The sequence below is a fragment of the Acipenser ruthenus genome, chromosome 30 (genome assembly GCF_902713425.1).
Source record: "Acipenser ruthenus chromosome 30, fAciRut3.2 maternal haplotype, whole genome shotgun sequence".
Lineage (NCBI taxonomy): Eukaryota > Metazoa > Chordata > Actinopteri > Acipenseriformes > Acipenseridae > Acipenser > Acipenser ruthenus.
Window position 1 is genome coordinate 15,174,097 of NC_081218.1, and position 20,039 is coordinate 15,194,135.

The following is a 20,039-nucleotide window of genomic DNA, read 5'->3' on the forward strand; positions in this document are numbered from 1 at the left end:
ACACCTATGTATTCTGCCGTCTCAAGTGTATCATAACGTCAACAGACCTCCGGTAGCAAGGCCTGCCTAAGGTTGTGTTTTGTTTAGAGATGATATTTCATCAACACATACCCTAGCAAACAGACAAGTAGACCAGTGCATTTATTTCATAACCTAATGGCACAATTTTCTCTGCATAGCCAGACACGGCTAGCGTTCAGCTAAAGGGCTTGTGAGTGTGGAACGCGTCACGCGTGCTGTTCAGTGTTCTGACTCCATCCCCAATGCGTTCCTTTGCCATTTCACCTACTTCCTATAGGAGACTCGGAACTAGTACCGCGATGGGCTCTGACCTTTATACAAAGCCTGTGAAAATAATGAGGTGGTGCCGTGCATGGCTACCTGTATATTATTGCAATGATGCATTGCGGTGCGGTAAGTATGGTGGCCTCTTCTCTACTGAACTAACCATAAGGAAACAGGATGTGGCCGTTGCACAGCTCTGTATTTACCGGCGGGTCTACAAAGTCAGGACCGTCCTACCTGCTCTTCATTGCTACAGCTCGGAGCTAAAAATGTGCCCGTTCTTCAACAATGACACGTCCGCTTAGGCAAAGGACCAATGAAAAAGTCTCTCTCTCTCTCTCTCTCTCTCTCTCTCTCTCTCGTGTTTAGGAGTAACTAGATATATTTTGCATTTAATTAACAAACGTCACTATGTTCCCTACAGAGGGGCAATGTGATATATAGTAGCCCACATGAACCATTGATTTTGTATGTTGCTATGGGCCGTTATCTTGTAGCTCCGTGCCTGTGAAATCACCACTGTCGGTGTACCGAATTATTCACAGTATAAAGGGCCACTCTGTGGCTGCCAGGTGCCGGTAGTTTACATTGATTGCTGCTAATGCAGCCCCGTGTCTGTTTCTAATAGATCCTCATCACCCAGTCACTAAAACCGTATGAAAATAAGAGCAAAGCAATTCAATTTCTTTAGCGTGCAGTTTACTACACGCGTGCAGTAAAATCAATTAATGTGCGGTCAGAGAGGCGAGTTGAGAAACCTGACCCGTCTTGGTGTCCCGGAATTATAAGACCGGTTGGCAGCCCTCGTCCTAATACTAATACTAGATGTTTTAAATTGCTGCGTGTCCCTTGAAGGCTGGTTTTGGGATGACGTAATGGCTCCGGCTGGGAAGTCTCGCGTGGTTCTGCGAGGTCTCCCCTCAGTTCCATGATGGCTGAAGATCCCGGAGGAGCTCATTGCAGTTTTCCTTTCATTTCTTTCCGTTTCCCCGTGTCTCTGCGTGTCGCCGCGACATGGCAGGAGCCGCAGCCTCGATAACCGGCCCCAGACTCCCGCCGCCATGCCCAAGAAAGGGAACCGAAAACGGCTGAAGTTCCGTGCCGAGGATGTTTGCTCGGAGTCAGGTACTGAGAGAGAGAGAGAGCCGGGCTTGCTTGAGCAGGAAGAGGGCGTGTCGGGGCGCCCTGCTCGCTACTCTGTTAATCCGTTAGCATAATCATGCAACGATGCACATGCAAGTGTGCTCAATTTTCAATTACGAGAAATGGAGCGACACACGGGTTTCTTTAAAAGTACCATACTGCCGAGTTCAGTGTTAGCACAGGGCATTTAGATAGCCGAGGAACGCGATGTCAGGCGGGTTACAAGGAGGGAGGAAGGGAGCTGGCAGTACAATCTCTGTGAGACTGTACTAAACTGACGCCAAAACAAGCAATTACATCTGTGAAAAATTAAACATTTAAAAAAAGTGTGAGAACGAGAGTTTATGATGCGCGTTCAGAATGGCGTACGTTGCTAAGCAGCGTTGGTTTTCTGTCTTGCAGTCACCGTGGCAGATTATGCCAATTCTGACCCAGCTATTGTGAAGTCTGGGAGGGTGAAAAAAGCCGTTGCAAATGCGATTGAAAAAGAAGGTAAGCTTCTTAAATACCACGACTGCCAAAACTCAAGTGATGTGTAAGCTTTTGCCTGGCTCCATTTAAGCCAATATTAAAAATCAATCCTTAATGTTTTGTGTTTTTATTGAGCCTATCAGAATCTGGGGTAATAAGGATACCTCTTAGTGTATCAGTGTCTGTATGCAGAACTAATAAGGATACCTCTTAGTGTATCGGTGTCTGTATGCAGAACTTCACGTTTTATATACAAGCATACAGTGGATGTAGGGCACAGAAATAGGTGTTCTTTTTGATGCATCAGGTTATATTTACAGTCATGGAAGTAGATCTTTATAGGAGGGATCAGGATGGGAAATGTCCTACTGAACTTCAGAAAATAGAACTGTAAGCACACACGCTGAGACACACGCACACACACACTGAGACACCCACACACGCATGCACACACTGAGAAACACACACTGAGACACACACCCCCCAGCAGTCCGTGACCGTGTGTTCTTGGTGTTTCCTGCAGTGAAGTTACTGTGTGGCTTGGAAGCCTCTCACGGCCCCGTTCAGGAGGTGCTGTCCTCCACCGCGGGGGTCGGAGGACAAGCCCAGGAGAGCAGTGACGAGCTGGACGCAGAGGACTGCACCGGCGAGCTGAAGGCCTCCAGGAAAAAGAAAAGCAAAAGACACAAAGGTAAAACTCTGGCTGAAACCCTGAGCAGAAGTGACTGATCAGAGAACACAGGGATCGCTGCTCAGGCGTCTTGCACACGTCCGCTCTGGCTGATCCTCCTAGCGTTTTTATTTTTTTTCTACCCTAAAATACACCAGTTGTTGCACTTTGTATTCAGATCTCCGTGCTGGGAACTGGCCTGTGGCAGATTACACTGACCCTGCCCCCCCCACGTTATTGGTTGTTTTAATTAAGTGAAAAGGTCTGTATAGCGAGTGTGCGTCCGTTTTTAAAATAGGCTTTTTTTTTTTTTAGTGAATGCTGATTCAGAGGGTGGAGCAGAGTATCCCGTTGATGTCTGGCTGCTCTTGGCTTCGTATATCCGTCCAGAAGATATCTGTAAATTCGCTCTCATCTGTAAGAATGCGTGGGCTGTTTCCTGCACTGCTGCGTTCTGGTCCAGGCTGTACAAACGGTAGGTTTCTGTCCATGTGTTGCAGTGTAACAATGCTTGTATGCAAACCCCGAGCAGCTCTGTTAACAGTTAGCAGTCTGAATGGGGATCGTTCTGTATGGGAGTGCAGAAGTGCACATGCAGGCAGTGTTGCATCACAAGCTAATCTCTTGCCACTTGCTGTAGCAGAGTGCAGTAAAGTACGGAGCTCAGCCGTCCTTTTTAAAATAATCTTTATCTACTGATCTCTTGCTTCCCTGTCACTGTCTGTGTGGTGTATTATTATTTATTTCTTAGCAGATGCCCTTATCCAGGGCGACTTACAATTGTATCACATTATACATTATTTCACATTATACAGATATCACATTATTTTTACATACAATTACCCATTTATACAGTTGGGTTTTTACTGGAGCAATCTAGGTAAAGTACCTTGCTCAAGGGTACAACAGCAGTGTCCCCCACTGGGGATTGAACCCACAACCCTCCGGTCAAGAGTCCGGAGCCCTAACCACTACTCCACACTGCTGCCCTGTAGGGTCACCCTGTGCGAGTGTGTGTGTAAGACTCCATGTGTTAACATTTCAACTCTACACTACTGATTTATTAGATCACAGCATTGTGAATGGCTGCGTTTCTCTCAGCCCAGTAATGGACCGTCTCTTTGTATTTCCAGGCACTATATCTCGGACGCACACTTGCCTGTGCGTCTCCAGCCCGACTCCATTGGAAAGATGAGGGGTCTCCGTGCTTGTGTGATTCGCTCTCTGTATCACTTCTATGAGCCTTTCTGCTCCCGGCTCTCAAAAAGCCCCTCTATCCCCGAGTCGACTCCTACAGCTGTCCTGAATTCAAAGGTAGGAAGGCGGAGGGGGGTGACTGGGTTATCATCGTTAATCAGAAGTCCACATTTTAAGATGAGGAAAGTGGCATTCTACTGTGCTTGCGCTCTGTCCTGTTTAGTTGAGATCTTTAATTCACCCTGGAAGTTTCATCTGATTTTTGGCTAGTGCTGTATTCACTTCTTTGCACTGCAGATCTGTCCTCTCAAAACATCAGACCACCGATGTAGAGATTTTGTATTTATGCTCATTTTGTGTTGCAGTACAAGACTGCTTATTTCATTGGCTGTTCTAGACACTGGACTTCTGTAAATTACTTGGTGCTTGAAGCATACTGATTGGCAGCCTACTGAGAATTAGTGAATACAAAGCACTGTTAACAGCAGCTGTTTTGTGTTTGCATTGTTTTGCAGTGTTTGCTCTTTTGGGTCAACAAGATAGTTGGGAACAGACCAGAAGTGCTGTGGGAATTCAATTTTAAGTTTCTAAAGCAGGTGAGGATTTCATGGCAGATTACATGCTTGTGTCACCGGTCGGGTTTTGTAACTTACACTTGTGCAAAAATAAATGTTAATTTTAAGTTTAGTTTTAACAGTTTGTACCAGATATTTTTTTTCAAAGCTTGCTAAGTTGTGAAACAGCTCCCTGAATAAAGCTTAAAAGCAAATGTCATTGTCTCATGAAGCTTGCAAGTAAACTGGAGCATTACAGTGAAGCAGGCATTTTAAAAGCAAACCAGATTTCACCTTGCAGCAGTAAGTAAGCAGTATAAAACCAGAACCTTGGACTTCAACATCAGCAAATCCCCTTGACAGGGCAGTGTAGCTGTGCACCCAGGCAGTGATTTTATTAACCATGTGGGTTTGTTTCAGTCGTGTGCTTTGGACTAGTTTTAATTCCAGACTGTGCTGCAATGTTTCAGCCTCCCAAGTTTAAGAACGGCTGTGGAAACGGCCTTCAGTTTCCGAGGCAGTACCAGGAAGTTCACACCAACCCTGACCACGACTGCTTCCTGCTGCGGGTCACGACGCTGAATTTCATCTTCACTCCTGTAGTCATGGGCATGACGTTAACCCTGGTAAGCCTCCAGCGCAGGCTCCTGTGCAGAAACCATGCTCTGTATTGGTGCTGTCTAAACAAACCCAGATGGCCGTACGGTTTTAGCACAGCCAGTTCCACTGGAGTTTCTTTTGGTTTTTCCAAAGAGGAGTGTCAAAGCATTGCTGTTTTCCTGTGAGAATGATAGAGAACTGCCTCACATCCTGGCACTGTCTTACCAAGACAAGTGTGAATCTGGGTTTGTTAAAATATTTGAAGATTTGTCAGTTGTTGGTTGATGTTCCTAATACCTTTATCCCCCCCCCCCTCCAGCTCACAGTGAACGTGAGTACAGACATGAGGCACCATCGCGTGCGCTTGCTGTTTCAAGACTCCCCCATGGTGAAGGGCAGGAGGCCCCGGAATGAGCAGGGGGTGCAGATCGTCCTCGACCCCGTGCACAGCGTGCGTCTCCTGGACTGGTGGCATCCGCAATACCCCTTTTCCAACCGGACTTAACAGCATCTCCTAACCACATGGTGCAAGGGCACAACACAAAACCATGTGGGTTTTAATTGAAGACATGCAACTTTAATTATTTAAAGAGAAATTTAAAAACTATGTAATCGGACGCCAAAGCACTTTTCCCTTACTCCTGTTTTGGTGCAGTGTAATAGCGTTGTTACCGAATGCTGTGTTTCAGTTGTTGGTGTGTGCTTGGGACAGGTTTTGTGTCTTTGTGTAGAGTATCATATTTGTCCTAATTTGTATAAGACATACCCTTGGTAGTTGTATAAAATTCTGCCTCTACAGATTCAGTACTGTATAATATATAATCTCACAAAGAATTCCTTTATTCCCAGTAAAGAGTGCGTCGGGGGTGAAAGATGGGCCATGCTCTTTACCTGGTGCAGAAAGCATTGCATAATGTGTGTGTTTTTTAAAAAAAAATTTATATACAAGGGAGGTGTTTCATATTATCCAGCAGAATTTTAAATGGTCCTGTACGAAGATACATTAGAGAAATGTATGCAAGTAAATACAAACTCAGGTGTTTCACATTTTGATTTTAATAATCTCTTTCAGGAGTTAAATGGGCATTCGGGTTGATGTGTGTATTTTTTTTTTTTTTTTTGCAGCTATAGTCTTTTTTAATTTTCAAAACATTTTACTTGACGTAAGCACAGAGAGCATTGGAAAGACCCATCTGCAGCCCAGCTTAGTCTTTAGAATTGAAACATGAGTTTAGATTTACAGGTACTGTACTCTACTGAAGAGGCTGTTTTCAAACTTTTTTTTGATGGTGTAATACTAAAGCAGAGACACTAGGTGGTGCTAATGTCATCTCTGCTCCTAATCCGCATCTTTTGTGGTGTAAAACAAGGTGCTGTGTCCCTATTATGTCTGTGGAAGATGCTACTGTGTATACATTTCCATTCCGCCAGGAACAACTAACACTATAGTAATGATCTTCATATGAACATTGCAGGCACCGTTACATACCACTTCATTGTGGATTTAGGGTAGAATATAGAAACGTGCGTTCAGTGCCCTCTGCTGGTAGCAGACATGTTTGCATATTTATCTGGATATGCTTCCCCTGTTTTGTTCACAGGTTAGATTCTGCTGCACAGGCAGTTTGCCAGTGTAATGGCTTTAACAGTATGTTAATGCATTTCAACATGTGGAATTAAGTTGACTGGAAGTAATGGGAAGTGTCTTTTTAAGGTGTTTAAGTGCTGAGTAGATAGAGTCCCTACAGGAGGATATAAAGAGCCTGCTTTGTGATTCAGGTAAACACACACACGTTATTTCCTAAAAATCATGAATACAATGAAACACGCTAGGCCTGAAAATCTATATAAATAAAACTTGTATAAGCAGAATTAATTGTTGTTGGTGTTCTCCTTTACAGTATATAATGTTTTTTTTTTTGGGCGGGGCGGGGCGGTCTTTATTTTTTGCTCCCGGTGCTGCAGTTCAGCCTCACGTTATTTGGTACCAGGAAGCAGCCGTTTTTCAATCGTGTTTTGTTTGGACGTGTTCCATCCAGTTATTAAAGGGCGTCTTTGTGGCTCTGGCAGTGCAGGTTACGCTCTGGTTAAATCCTCAGATTTGAAGAAGTGATTAGCAGGCTTTGCTGTCTGAACGTCAGTGTCGTCCGTGTCATCATTGTAAATGTTCTATTGCAATATTAAACTGCAAACAGAGCTGTGCAGCTTCCTAATTAAACCGCAGCGTTTTTAATAGTGGCAACGATCAAGAAGAAGAAAAAAAAATAAAATAAAGCAGCTTCTGATTTTGATCTAGCAAGGGAACCTCCAGGACTGTAGTCGGTTTAAGATGTTGTAACGCAGATTATTATTATTATTATTATTATTATTATTATTATTATTATTAGGATGTTTTAAATAGTCATTTAAATGCTTGTTGCCCTAAAAGTGATCCAGAAGGATCAGGGCATGTAGTTACTGTCTGTATGCTGAGAAAGGTCACCTGATGTCCTATTCTGGATAATAATCTCAATAATAAATATCATAAGGCAGGGAGGAAGTGCTTTAATAAATAATATTTTAATACATTAAACATTGTACTTTTTTTTTTTTAATGTTTCAGCTGGTGATCTTTGTAAGGAATAATAGTGATAATAATTCCATGGATGGAGCTGCTTCTAGCTCTGTAAGCAGACTCTGTGTATGCCACCTGTTCTTGCCAACATGGTTTTGTTTCTAAGAAGTGTTTTATTGGTTTTCAGATAGGAAAGAGAGCCGCTTGCTAGAGTGGATTCGGTGACCATGGTTTCCGCTGCTCCGCTTTCCTTCAATCGGAGGATTGGAATGTAGACCTGTGTTCTAGAACACAGCTGGAAAAAAAGAAGTTTTGATACCCCCCCCCCCCCCCCCCCCAAAGTGAAGAAAATATTTGCTTTTCCCAAAAATTGTTCAAGTTACCTTAGTCTTCACACACCATTGTTCTGGGATTGCATTTATAGTCCCTCGTGTCAGTCTGAAGTCCTGCAGTTCCTGTTTTGCTCAGGTACCATTCTACAGCTTGTTTGAATAGCGTTCACAATGTACGCTGTATTCACTAATCTGGTTTTATGTGACTGCTATGATTGTTAAATCTGGTTTCTCATCTTTTATTTAGTTTAAGAATTAAAATGTAATTCATGTTGGGGGGGAATGGATTTGAAGTAAAGTGACACTTTTGACATTTCAAAATGAATAAACCTTGAAGTTATTGGGACCCCAGGGTACTGGGCTGTACTGCTGGGTGATCAATTCACCCCGAAGCCAAGAGCTTACAGAACCGGCTTTATATATAATGTATTTTGTGATTGTTTTGGAGTTATGCATGGGTTATCTTTCTGCCTTCATGTCCGTCTGTCTATTCGAGTTCTTCAGACAACTGGCTGTTTGAGCCACCCTTGCTAAGTGGAATGTCTCTGCCACACTCTCACGCACACACACACACACGCACGCGCACACTCACACACACACACACTGTCCAGCCATCCCTCCCGCTCTGCTGTTAATGATTAACAGCCGGTCCTGCAGTAGCCGCTCACGGTTCTTCTACTGTATTTAAAGCAGCGGCTGCCTGTTTACCGAGCAGTAATGAGAACAATAACCATAAAACAGTGAAAAGGAGCCCGGAGCAGGGTGGAGGGATGCAGAGCCAGGGGCAGAGATGAGCAGCCAGGAGCACTGGATGCTCCCTCTTCAGAGAGCGTTCTACCCCATCCTCGCCATCATCGGGATCCCCTGTGAGTACCGCCCGCCACCCCTCCTTTTCCTGGTGCTTGTGCGCTTCTTGTTTGTGATCCGGCCAGGGGCTGCTCTTCCTACAAGCTTTTCTTTTGTGACAACAAGAGATGGTATGAAAACAGAGACGGGTTAACTGCTTTCTATATGAAGTTGTAAAGACATTTTTTAGAAAGGCGAAGGAGTTTAAAATGTACATGAAGTGATTTATTTATCCAAGTTCAGGACGTTTCGGACAGTATGTCCTTCCAACGAATGCTGTGCAGCAGGGGTCGATTTGAAAATTAGAAATGCATGAATCTACGGCCAAATGTTTTGCATCACCTAGAATTGTGTGGCATTTTTCTCACATAGATGCAGTAAAAACAAGATTAGCGCTCTAATAGCGTGTGTTACATTCATCATAGGGGCGCCCGCATTGTCTCTGTGTTCTTCAATCAAACAATTTTTAAAAGCGATGTGCATGTGTTTTAAACAAGGTGGCTTAAAGAACGTTCAGCTTTTAGTTCCAAATGAGTTCTCGATTACTTAACTAAACCCTCACTTGAACTAATCGTTTGATTAATAATTAGGCCTTTTTAATTGTTTTCAGCTCTTAAACAGTTTTCAAGTTAACTGTAAAGTTGTGTAAGTAACTTGAAATCTGCATCTTTTTCAGAGCTGAAAACAATTAAAGGTATCATTTAAGCAAATTATGAGTTCAATCAAGGGTTTAGGGAAGCGATCGAGAGCTCAGTAGGAATGAAAACCATAAGACACAGGGGTCCCCAGGACCAGGTTTTGAGAACCACTGGCATAGAATAACTGCTTCCAGGAGCTTGATTGGAAAGCGCTATAAAGCAGAGAAACCATGCAGGTCACAGCGCACGGTACAGGAGTGCTTACCATCGTTAATGTGCTTGATTTTATTCCAGCTAACATAGTGACCTTCCTGATCTTCTGGAGGCGGAACTGCATGCTGTCCAAGTCCAGCACCTACTATCTGATGGCTATCTCGGTGGCGGACACCCTGGTCCTCATTCTCATCGTCGTCATGGAGCTAGTGCTGAAGTTCAACGTTGAGGAGCCCTTCTGGAGCAAGGACCCCTGGTGCAGCCTGAGGGACATCTTCAACTACGGAGCCTACAACGCCTCCATCTGGCTGGTGGTCACCTTCACAGCGGAGCGCTTCATCGCCATCAACAACTTCAGCCTGAAAGCCAGGTTCTGCACCCCGAGATGTGCCATCATCACCATCACCCTGGTGTACATCTGCAGCCACCTGTGTGCCGTCCCCTACTTCTGGTCCAACAAATCCTACTTCAACGAGAGCACTCACCCCGGGACTCATGCCTGCATCTATGATCCACTCATGCCTGGTTTCTACGTGCGCGGGCTGGTGTGGTTCCAGACCGTCTTGGTTTACATCATCCCCTTCGTGGTGATCTTCACCCTGAACGGCTTGACTCTGCGGCAGATCGTTCTCAGCAACAGGGTCCACGGTGTGGCCGGGGTGTTCCGCCAGTCTGCCAGCCACTTCCAGAGCCAGAAGAGGAAGTCGGTGGTTCTTCTCATCACCGTTTCCATGACCTTCGCCTTGCTGTCCATCACCAGGTTTGTCACCCAGATCATCCTCCGCAGCGCGCACTACAACATCGACCGCACCGATTACACCATCCCCATTAATGTGGCGGCTGACATCGGGACCATGCTGGATCTCACCAACGCTTCCTTCAACATGTACCTCTACGCTTGCACGCAGTCCAAGTTCCGCAAGGAGCTGGTGGACTGTGTCAAGAAGGCCCTCTACCCCTGCAGGAGCTGCAAGCCCCTACGTTCGGACTACCCTTCCATCATCTTCTACCTGTAGTCTGGCTGCTGCAGCGCTCTGCAGTCTTTGCTCGAAGCAGCTGGTTTCTTTCTTTCTGTCTGTAGTGTGTGGTAGGGCCTCCATGAAAGCATGCTAACTTGAGAACTTGAATTCACCTGAAGGCGACCTGCGGTTAGTTTGAAATGTTCTGGTGTGAGACCAATTGTAGCAGAATGGCAATGTTTTTAGTTAGCTTTCCAGTGGCTTCTAAATGGGATCTTTATAAACGAACGAAGTACGAAAGGGAAGCTGAATCAAGTTGTGAAGTATAAGATGATCTGATTTGCTATCCTAACATCTTTTTAAACAGTTGTAATTCAATTATAAAAACAATGATTATCCAACCCCCCCCCCCAATCCCAATTAGTTCAGACAGCAGAGGGTTTACTGTCCTCAATAACAAAGTCAATTTGTAACTGGATGTAATAAAGTGTTTAGCACAATGTCACACGAAATAAACCCTTATTCGTTTACATTACGATCTCATTTGTACACAAACCCTGCTGTTTCTCTTCTCCTAGAGGTGCTGTGCAAATACCCTGAAACGGTAAGCAGATGACCAGTGTTTGCTCTCCAATTACAGTTTTAGTATTAATTTCCCCGGAGGTCTCCATTGCCTGACGGGCTGCAAGGCAAATAAAGGTTGCTAACTGCAAGAGATGGATCAAGTGAAGATGCGCCCTCGAGCCCCACCCATTGCTCTAAACATGCTCTGTCTACACAGAGTAATGGGTGCATTGCTAATCAAATATCCTCGCCCACAGTTTATGACGTTGAGCATTTTTTTTTAATAATGAATAACACATGTGAATATATAATTCATACTGAGACCAGATCTCAGCTGTTTGGTACAGCATTGTGAAACGCTTATATAAAGGTTTAATTTAGAGAGCATTCCCCTCTAATTTCAGGATATGTATATTTATTTTACAGTGCTATCTAGATTCTTGGTACCTAATTGCATGCTGCTCTGTAGGTCACATGGTCTCGTTTATGTTAGACGAGGAGAAAGAAGCACACGTGTACTTGTGGTTGCAATCGAGTCCCATATAATGACGTTTTCGAACTAATTTTTTGCTTTTTTGTGTTTGATACAATAAAGTGATTGAGGATGTATTGCTTATTTTTGGGGTTTGGTATTTGTTTTCAATTGTTTTGTGATTACAATTTTGGTTTTAATATAAGGCTGTGACTCCTTGCTTCTCTGTGTGTGTGTGTGTGTGTGTGTGTGTGTGCGTGTGTGCGTGCGTGTGGTGAAGCTACTGGACCATTGCCCGATACAAAGTTAACTGTGTTCCAGAAACGTAACTAACAGCGTAATTCCTAAATGGCGTGATCAGCACTGCACCCTGATATCAACCTATGTCCTGTGACCTCCTGTTAAGAGAGAGGGCCTACATGATCTATTAGAAAGCCGGCTGTGTTGCTGTCCCAGCTTTTGCGCATTCACTAAGGGTTGAGCTTCATGCGTAAAATCGTATGCTAGACCGGTGAATGTACTTCTACATAAGGCTTTCATTTCTTACATTTATAATATTGATGAATTAATGAAGTATAATTAAGACGAGGATGACTCATGGTTGAACTTGAAAAGCAGAGTCAGGGTTGGGGGTTGGGGGTTGGGTTGGGGGTTGGGGGGGGGGATTCTGTTGCTGCTGATGAAGCTCTGGGATCAATGGGTTATTAAGAACTGGATCGATCGGTTCAGTGTTTGGGAGCAATCCATCGCAACTGAATATTATTTGAGGAGGTTTTTTTTATTTACGAATCAATAAACCCATTGCAATGGCTATGAGGGTCATCTCCGCATTAAGACGGCAGGGCGGGGCTAAGTGACCATCGGATACTTGCCCTTGAGGAAGATATCTTTGAAGTAAAAGCGCACCATTCATCAACAGCTTGGTAACCCGGATGATCACTTCTATTACACTCTTACAAACACATCAACGGTTCTGGGAAAATTACTGGCGATTAACACATGACTGTCTATGTGTAGCATTGAAATAATGCTGCCAGTTAACAATGTGACTGGCTTTTCATAACTCCAGAGTGCAGCTGTGACCTCGAACGGGCGATAAAACGTTTGTTTTCGCGTAAGCTGTTTCTCCTTAAAAAGCTTTTGTTTTGAGCATATGTACAAACCATGATCAGACCCAATTAAAACTGCTTCGAAAAGCGCTTCCTTTTGCTGAAAGTGACACGCTATAACTTTAAGCGTCACGCAACGCCTAATAACCCCTGAAACACGAAGGCTTTTTTTCTGATAAACACGCGCCCTGTTAGGGCCGGTGTGCTTATTGTTCCCCATTAAAGACACACGTATCCGCTGTTTGTTACTTTCTGTTATGTAACCCGTTGCAGCTCAGAAGAGAAACGCTACACTGATGCCAGCTCAGAACACCATCAGCATTTGATGTGCTTTTGTTCCTGAAAACAAACTCTTTTTGTGAGTATGTATGCATGCTGTATCCTGTATGCATATCTAAATATGATCTGCATTTGAAACCGCTTCAGTACTGCCTGGCTAGGGAAAGCCAGCCTCTCCATTCAGCGCCGTGTCTCTTTAAAAAGGAACACAGCGGCTGTATTCCTATAGTTGCGGCTACAGCTCGATCACGTGCTTCTATACTCAACAGTTACAGCGCAGCAAAGAGGAAACGCCGTCAGGTGTTCACAGCACCGGTACCATGGGCGGGACTAACAGAGACTTCACAATGAAACCAACTTCAAACCTATGTTCTTAACCAACGGGATCTGATCAAAAAAAAAAAAGAAATACACACACAGTACAGCTGCTTAAATCTGACGTCGCTCAATACGAACGAGGAACCAGAAATAATTAACCACGCACTCTGAATCTACAGGTACGTTTTTTAAAATGTTTTCTACTAGGAGAAACTTTTTAAACTCGCTCGAGATCTGCGTAGTTAGTTATTATTATTTATTTCTTAGCAGACGCCCTTATCCAGGGCGACTTACAATTGTTACAAGATATCACATTATACATTATTTCACATATATCACATTATTTTACATACAATTACCCATTTATACAGTTGGGTTTTTACTGGAGCAATCTAGGTAAAGTACCTTGCTCAAGGGTACAAGAGCAGTGTTGTATTACTGGGGATTGAACCCACAACCCTCCGGTCAAGAGTCCAGAGCCCTAACCACTACTCCACACTGCTGCCTAACCACTACTCCACACTGTTGCTTATAGTACTGGCTTGTTTGTCGTTAACGCGACTTGCTGTTACAAATGAATGTGACCATCAGTGAAGCAGGGGGAGTGTAGCCTGTCCTGTCATGCACTGTACTCGAATTAACGCCTCCTTTCTTAAAACTGGTTTAGGACGAATTCCGTTTCAAATTGTGGGGCATGAAATTACAAAACATTGAAAAAGTGTAACCATTTGTTTGGTTTGAATAATAATAATAATAATAATAATAATAATAATAATAATAATAATAATAATAATAATAATACAACTCTCAGTACGCATTGTTCTGTGTGTTATTGTAAGAAGTTGATAACATGGCACCTATTAGTTTAGTGAGTTGTGACAAGTGCGCAGTTATATACATACAGGAGACGCCGAGGGTGTTTCCTGTACCGCATTACTAACTTGCCTCGTGTTCGCTTCAGTGTGGACCATTTGCCCCCTGGGTATAGGATTAGCACTTTATAATCGCTCTCATATTTAATTCAGTTGCTCATTCTTCCGTTTGGAAACCGCACTGGGAGTTACTCATATTAACATACCTCGGTGTGCTCAAACGTAATTTATTACTGATCGCGAAAAGGCTTTAAAAATATCAAAGCACAACTACAGACTTGCTAATAACTGACTCGAGGAACGACGAGCTGGAAAATGAAAGAACTTCGGAGCTGCTTGGTTTTCAAGAAAGGAGAACCGTGAATGTAACGTCCTGAAGTCGAATCTCTGCTGCTGTGTCTACACCCCATCGTGTGTGCAATACTGTCTGTGCGTCTGTTGTAATTGATATTCTGTAAAGATGCGGAACATGTAGGGTTCGGACCGGACCCTAATTCGGAACACTACAAGCCGGCCCGAAACCCGGACCTCAATAAACACACCGTTTCATATCAATCGTTGTTCATATCGTTAAATACCTGTTAGCCACCCTGCTTCAATACAGACGTTTGTGACCGTTCTTAAGCAGTGCAGTCTGAGGGTGAGTGTAGCAGTGGGTAGAATTCTGTTTTGAAGACATTTCGATTGCAGTATTATTCAGCTAACAATGGGAATAAGACCTCTGTTTGCTAAAGATGGCTCCCGTGTGTGCTTCTGTCACGCTTGTCTGCAGGTTCCAGCTGCTGTGCTTTCAGTCCATTTAAATGTTGCTGCTTGAAGCCACAAACACAATTAGCTCACAGTGTTTGGAGTCTGAGTCCTCATATTTCCGTTTGTAATGGGTGGCATTGCTCAGGCAGTAACTCGTGCTGGAAATCTTTCTTAGCGCATGCGCAGTCAATTTCAGTTACACTATAATTCACAAGCTGACGACTTCCCACGTAAAGTAGGCTAATGGTAAAAAAACCACAAATTTAATCAGATATCAAACTTTTTTTTATTATTATTTATTTCTTAGCAGACGCCCTTATCCAGGGTGACTTACAATTGTTACAAGATATCACATTATTTTTACATACAATTACATTATTTTTTTTACATACAATTACCCATTTATACAGTTGGGATTTTACTGGAGCAATCTAGATAAAGTACCTTGCTCAAGGGTACAGCAGCAGTGTGTCCCCCACCTGGGATTGAACCCACGACCCTCCGGTCAAGAGCCCTGAGCCCTAACCACTACTCCACACTGCTGCCCTTATATATTTACTTTTCAATGGTAATTGTTTTTGAAGGCGTTAATGAACACTGTATCTGCACAGCTGCACTCCCATGCTGTTCATCGGCTATCATATTAACGCTGATAATAGTGTTTTTGACACCTGATGAACAGGTAAGATGTGGCTCTCGGCATTAGCAGCCTTGTTTTACCTGGCTTCATGATCACTGTTTACGAGTCTGCTCTCTGGACCTGCAGGCAATTCAGGTGAACAAACGACTCCTTCCTGAAAGCAGTAAAATCATGGTCATGCTAGCAGACTGCTGGGAGCACACCTGCACGTGAAGGGTTCATTACCTGGCTCAGGGTTCAGAGATTCAGAGAGGTGGACTGACAGGGTTTAGAGAGAAGAGAACACTAGTCTATACTTCAATGTAGATCAAATAATGTACATTCCTGAACTAGGAAAGAAAGCCACAGTGAGTTTAACCAGCCACGCCCAGCAGCACCACAGCAAGCTGAGACAGAGCCTATATAAGTCACAACTAGTTACTTATGTTTTCTTACAACCAATAGCAATATCCTAATTTGGCAGGGGGATTTGTCCAGATGTGGTAAATATTACATTGCAATGTGTATGTTTGTAGCATTATTATGTTTTTGTAATAGGGGCATGAGAGATCTGCAGACAGACAGGAGAGAGACTGGAGGCTGTGGTCGACATGCCACTTCCAAGCGCATGGTTTTATTTACATATATAAAAAAACATGCAAAACAAAACACAGTAAAACACAACTAACAAAAACGAAAGCGGGCGATTCGAATCCTCTAAACTAATCCCGATCTTACTGCTGCGGTTCACCTGCTCACCCTGGTTCACACAGCCGCTGTGAAGGGTCTCCACACAGTGAGAGCTCCTCGCTCACCCTGGTTCACACAGCCGCTGTGAAGGGTCTCCACATAGTGAGAGCTCCTCGCTCACCCTGGTTCACACAGCCGCTGTGAAGGGTCTCCACACAGTAAGAGCTCCTCGCTCACCCTGGTTCACACAGCCGCTGTGAAGGGTCTCCACACAGTGAGAGCTCCTCGCTCACCCTGGTTCACACAGCCGCTGTGAAGGGTCTCCACACAGTGAGAGCTCCTCGCTCACCCTGGTTCACACAGCCGCTGTGAAGGGTCTCCACACAGTGAGAGCTCCTCGCTCACCCTGGTTCACACAGCCGCTGTGAAGGGTCTCCACACAGTGAGAGCTCCTCGCTCACCCTGGTTCACACAGCCACTGTGAAGGGTCTCCACATAGTGAGGGCTCCTCGCTCACCCTGGTTCACACAGCCGCTGTTAAGGGTCTCCACACAGTGAGAGCTCCTCGCTCACCCTGGTTCACACAGCCGCTGTGAAGGGTCTCCACATAGTGAGGGCTCCTCGCTCACCCTGGTTCACACAGCCGCTGTGAAGGGTCTCCACACAGTGAGAGCTCCTCGCTCACCCTGGTTCACACAGCCGCTGTGAAGGGTCTCCACACAGTGAGAGCTCCTCGCTCACCCTGGTTCACACAGCCGCTGTGAAGGGTCTCCACACAGCAAGGGCTCCTCGCTCACCCTGGTTCACACAGCCGCTGTGAAGGGTCTCCACACAGCGAGAGCTCCTCGCTCACCCTGGTTCACACATCCGCTGTGAAGGGTCTCCACACAGTGAGAGCTCCTCGCTCACCCTGGTTCACACAGCCGCTGTGAAGGGTCTCCACACAGTGAGGGCTCCTCGCTCACCCTGGTTCACACAGCCGCTGTGAAGGGTCTCCACACAGTGAGAGCTCCTCACTCACCCTGGTTCACACAGCCGCTGTGAAGGGTTGTCTGGGCTACCTTACCAAAGGTAACATTAGGAAACTGGGGTCTGTGAAACCTGCCCGCTACATGGTAACTTGTGTTGAGTACTGTACTGAGGGTTGGATTGTCTGTGTGGTTTTGTTTCAGACGGCTAAGGGTTAAACTGTTCCTGAGGCGTCGCTGCAATGAGATGCTATTGGAAGAGATCACTGATGACTTTGGGCTCCCTGTCTCTCTTCTTCCTCCTCCTTCTGTTTGTCAGTCTGGGTCTGAGGACTGAGGAAGACAGCTTTGCCACTGTGAGTAATGAAGCAAAATTATTATCCATAACCAGCAATGGTCTTGCCAACAGCCATCCAGAAAGAGATGCTGGGAATCAGGTGCCATGCAATTAAACTGGGCGTTGGAAAAACACTTTTCTTCTCTTGCATGTAGGATGAACGCCGGGGGGGCGGAGTGCTCCTCTGGCCTGCTCGATACAGATCTCATCCTCTGCTGAAATGTTTAATTACAGGAGGAGAGCAGGAGGTGGGCCAGAGAAGTGGCCATGCGGCAGATTTACTCTGAGAGGAACGGGGAGAACTTCAGGGAGCTCTGGAACTCCTCGCTACCCATTAACATCTCCTACAGTCACTTAGCTGGCTTTCCCAACCACGAAAAGAGTAAGTGACCCAAAATACTGTACATATATATGGCTTTGCTGTTGCAGTGAAATGCAGGCAGCTGAAACAGGTCGTTGTTTACATGCCTCTTCTGTGGATCTGCTGGCCACTGATGGAGGTCACGTGCTTGTTTGTTTTTGGCCATTGAAAATGAATCTGCTTTGAAACGCCTATAGCTGTAGCACACAGAAACTGACTTCTTCCAGTTCTTCTTTTCAGAGTACCTGACGGTAGGGCTGTCTTCGGTCAAGAGGAAGCGAGGGAATTACCTCCTGGAGACGCTCAAGTCCATCTTTGAGCAGTCCTCCAACGAAGAGCTGAAGGAGATGGTGGTGGTCGTTCATCTGGCCGACTTCGACCAGGCCTGGAACAGCAAGGTGGTGAAGGACATCTCCAGGAAGTTCTCCCACCACGTGCTGTCGGGACACCTCATAGTCATCCACGCACCCCAGGAGCACTACCCCCCCCTGCAGGGGCTCAAGAGGAACTTCAACGACGCTCCGGACCGCGTGCAGTTCCGCTCCAAACAGAACGTTGACTATGCCTTCCTGCTCAACTTCTGCGCCAACCTGTCGCGTTACTATCTGATGCTGGAGGATGACATCCACTGCTCCAAATCCTTTTTCACTGCCATTAAGAAAGTCCTGACCTCCAGGGAGGGATCCTACTGGGTGACCCTGGAGTTTTCCAAGCTGGGATACATCGGGAAGCTTTATCAGTCCAGCGATCTTCCCAGGCTGGCCCAATTCCTCTTGATGTTTTACCAGGAGATGCCTTGCGACTGGCTCCTGGTTCATTTCCGGGTCTTGCTCACTCAGAAGGACGTCATTCGTTTCAAACCGTCTTTGTTTCAGCACAATGGGTTTTACTCCTCTTTCCTGGGCACGGCTAATCGGCTAAAAGACGACGACTTTGAAGAGGATTCCATTGATCTCCCAGACAACCCTCCAGCTGCAATCTACACCAACATCAGCACGTTTGAGAACTACAATCCCAGCAAAGCCTACAGCAACGTGGACGAATATTTCTGGGGCAAGTCTCCGTTGGTGGGGGATTACTTCACCATCGTGTTTGTCAAACCCGTGGTGTTGACAAGACTCCGAATTCAAAGCGGCACAGAGGAGAGGCAGTCGGATATGCTTCATGCTGGATTGGTCGAACTGGGAGAAGACCCAGCACGGATTAAAGAGAATGTGGAATGTTCCAGCTACGTAAAACTGGGGCGATTTGAGAACGGACAATTTGAGAGCAAGGATATCGATAAAAAGATTCATTCTGCAGTGTCTTGCATAAAAATTGTTGTAACAGAAAGCCAGAAAGAATGGCTAATCATTCGAAGCACAAGCATTTGGACCAAACAGAGTAAAGCATAGCTGAAAATATCTTTGTGTTGCTACATTTGGTTACACCCTTTTTTCTGGCATGCTGTACATTTTCACATAATGAGCTATTTATTTGTATAAGGACATCAGGAAAGTGTAATTCTGTACAAAGTACACAGATTGCTCATTAGAAAATCACATGCTTCTCACATCTTTAGTTGTGTGAATGCCAGAGTTTTTATTATTATTATTATTATTATTATTATTATTATTATTATTATTATTATTATTATTATTATTACTATACTGTTGAACAAACTGTATATCCAAAACATCCTAATGCCTTGTGCCTTCATGTTTTTAATATACATGTTTTCCTCCACCGTCTGTGGGTGCAACCCTAGAAAATGATTTCTGAATTTAAAAAACTAAAATCAGGTGTCTCGGCATCTGTGCCTATTACATTACACAGCCGCTGAAGGAGGGCATTATGAAGGAAATGAATTTCCTTAAAAATGAAAAGGAACCAAGTCCACCCATACAGAATTGTGGATTTGTACACCGTTACATCTGCATTAGAAATAGGTTCTGCTACTGCTTTTCTGTTAGTAAAGGATAGGTCTTTTTTTATGTCTGTCCGTCAGGAACCAGGTTTGTAACTAACCTGTAACTGTCCAAACGCTCATCCAAATTGGACCATTGGCTCAATAAGAGAGGCTTGGGCCTGATCCGAGTCAGTGGTTTCCCACAAGCCTCGTGTGGGACTCAGTTTAGACGGGTGGACTCCGTGCCTCAGTTAGTTTGGGATCTTACGCACAGACACACAGCTGAACGGACATATTCTATTATACTGTGCTTCTCGTGAGCACAGATTCAGCGTTCTACAAGAATACAT

At 44.8% G+C, this 20,039-nt stretch overlaps 3 protein-coding genes across 5 annotated transcripts in view; all 3 read left to right on the forward strand.

Annotated features, from left to right (window-relative positions):
- Window positions 1-335: 335 nt before the first annotated feature.
- Window positions 336-7,755, forward strand: LOC131702760 (transmembrane protein 183A-like). Of its 3 annotated transcripts, XM_059004854.1 has the most exons (9): window positions 337-1,410; window positions 1,831-1,920; window positions 2,423-2,590; window positions 2,885-3,044; window positions 3,703-3,883; window positions 4,282-4,362; window positions 4,791-4,946; window positions 5,240-5,470; window positions 7,662-7,755. In XM_059004854.1, the coding sequence occupies exons 1-8, from the start codon at window positions 1,347-1,349 to the stop codon at window positions 5,423-5,425; spliced, it is 1,086 nt and encodes a 361-aa protein (XP_058860837.1). In that variant the 5' UTR covers window positions 337-1,346; the 3' UTR covers window positions 5,426-5,470; window positions 7,662-7,755. The 3 variants fall into 3 exon arrangements, with proteins under 3 accessions (XP_058860838.1, XP_058860837.1, XP_058860836.1); XM_059004853.1 differs by lacking the exon at window positions 7,662-7,755 and having other exon boundaries at window positions 338-1,410; window positions 5,240-7,194; XM_059004855.1 differs by lacking the exons at window positions 1,831-1,920; window positions 7,662-7,755 and having other exon boundaries at window positions 336-1,410; window positions 5,240-7,194.
- A 71-nt stretch (window positions 7,756-7,826) lies between these two features.
- Window positions 7,827-11,640, forward strand: LOC117425585 (probable G-protein coupled receptor 139). Its single transcript, XM_034042613.3, has 2 exons — window positions 7,827-8,672; window positions 9,585-11,640. Exons 1-2 carry the CDS (start codon window positions 8,597-8,599, stop codon window positions 10,517-10,519), a joined length of 1,011 nt encoding a protein of 336 aa, XP_033898504.3. The 5' UTR covers window positions 7,827-8,596; the 3' UTR covers window positions 10,520-11,640.
- A 1,509-nt stretch (window positions 11,641-13,149) lies between these two features.
- The window catches only part of LOC117965983 (alpha-1,3-mannosyl-glycoprotein 4-beta-N-acetylglucosaminyltransferase C-like), a 7,952-nt gene continuing 1,062 nt past the window's right edge, over window positions 13,150-20,039 (forward strand). The window contains exons 1-4 of the mRNA XM_034911196.2: window positions 13,150-13,383; window positions 17,308-17,459; window positions 17,675-17,822; window positions 18,042-20,039. The exon at window positions 18,042-20,039 is cut by the window's right edge and continues 1,062 nt beyond it. Of these exons, the coding sequence (XP_034767087.1) occupies window positions 17,346-17,459; window positions 17,675-17,822; window positions 18,042-19,195 (1,416 nt within the window). The 5' untranslated portion in view covers window positions 13,150-13,383; window positions 17,308-17,345 and the 3' untranslated portion in view covers window positions 19,196-20,039. The remainder of the gene's footprint in view (window positions 13,384-17,307; window positions 17,460-17,674; window positions 17,823-18,041) is intronic.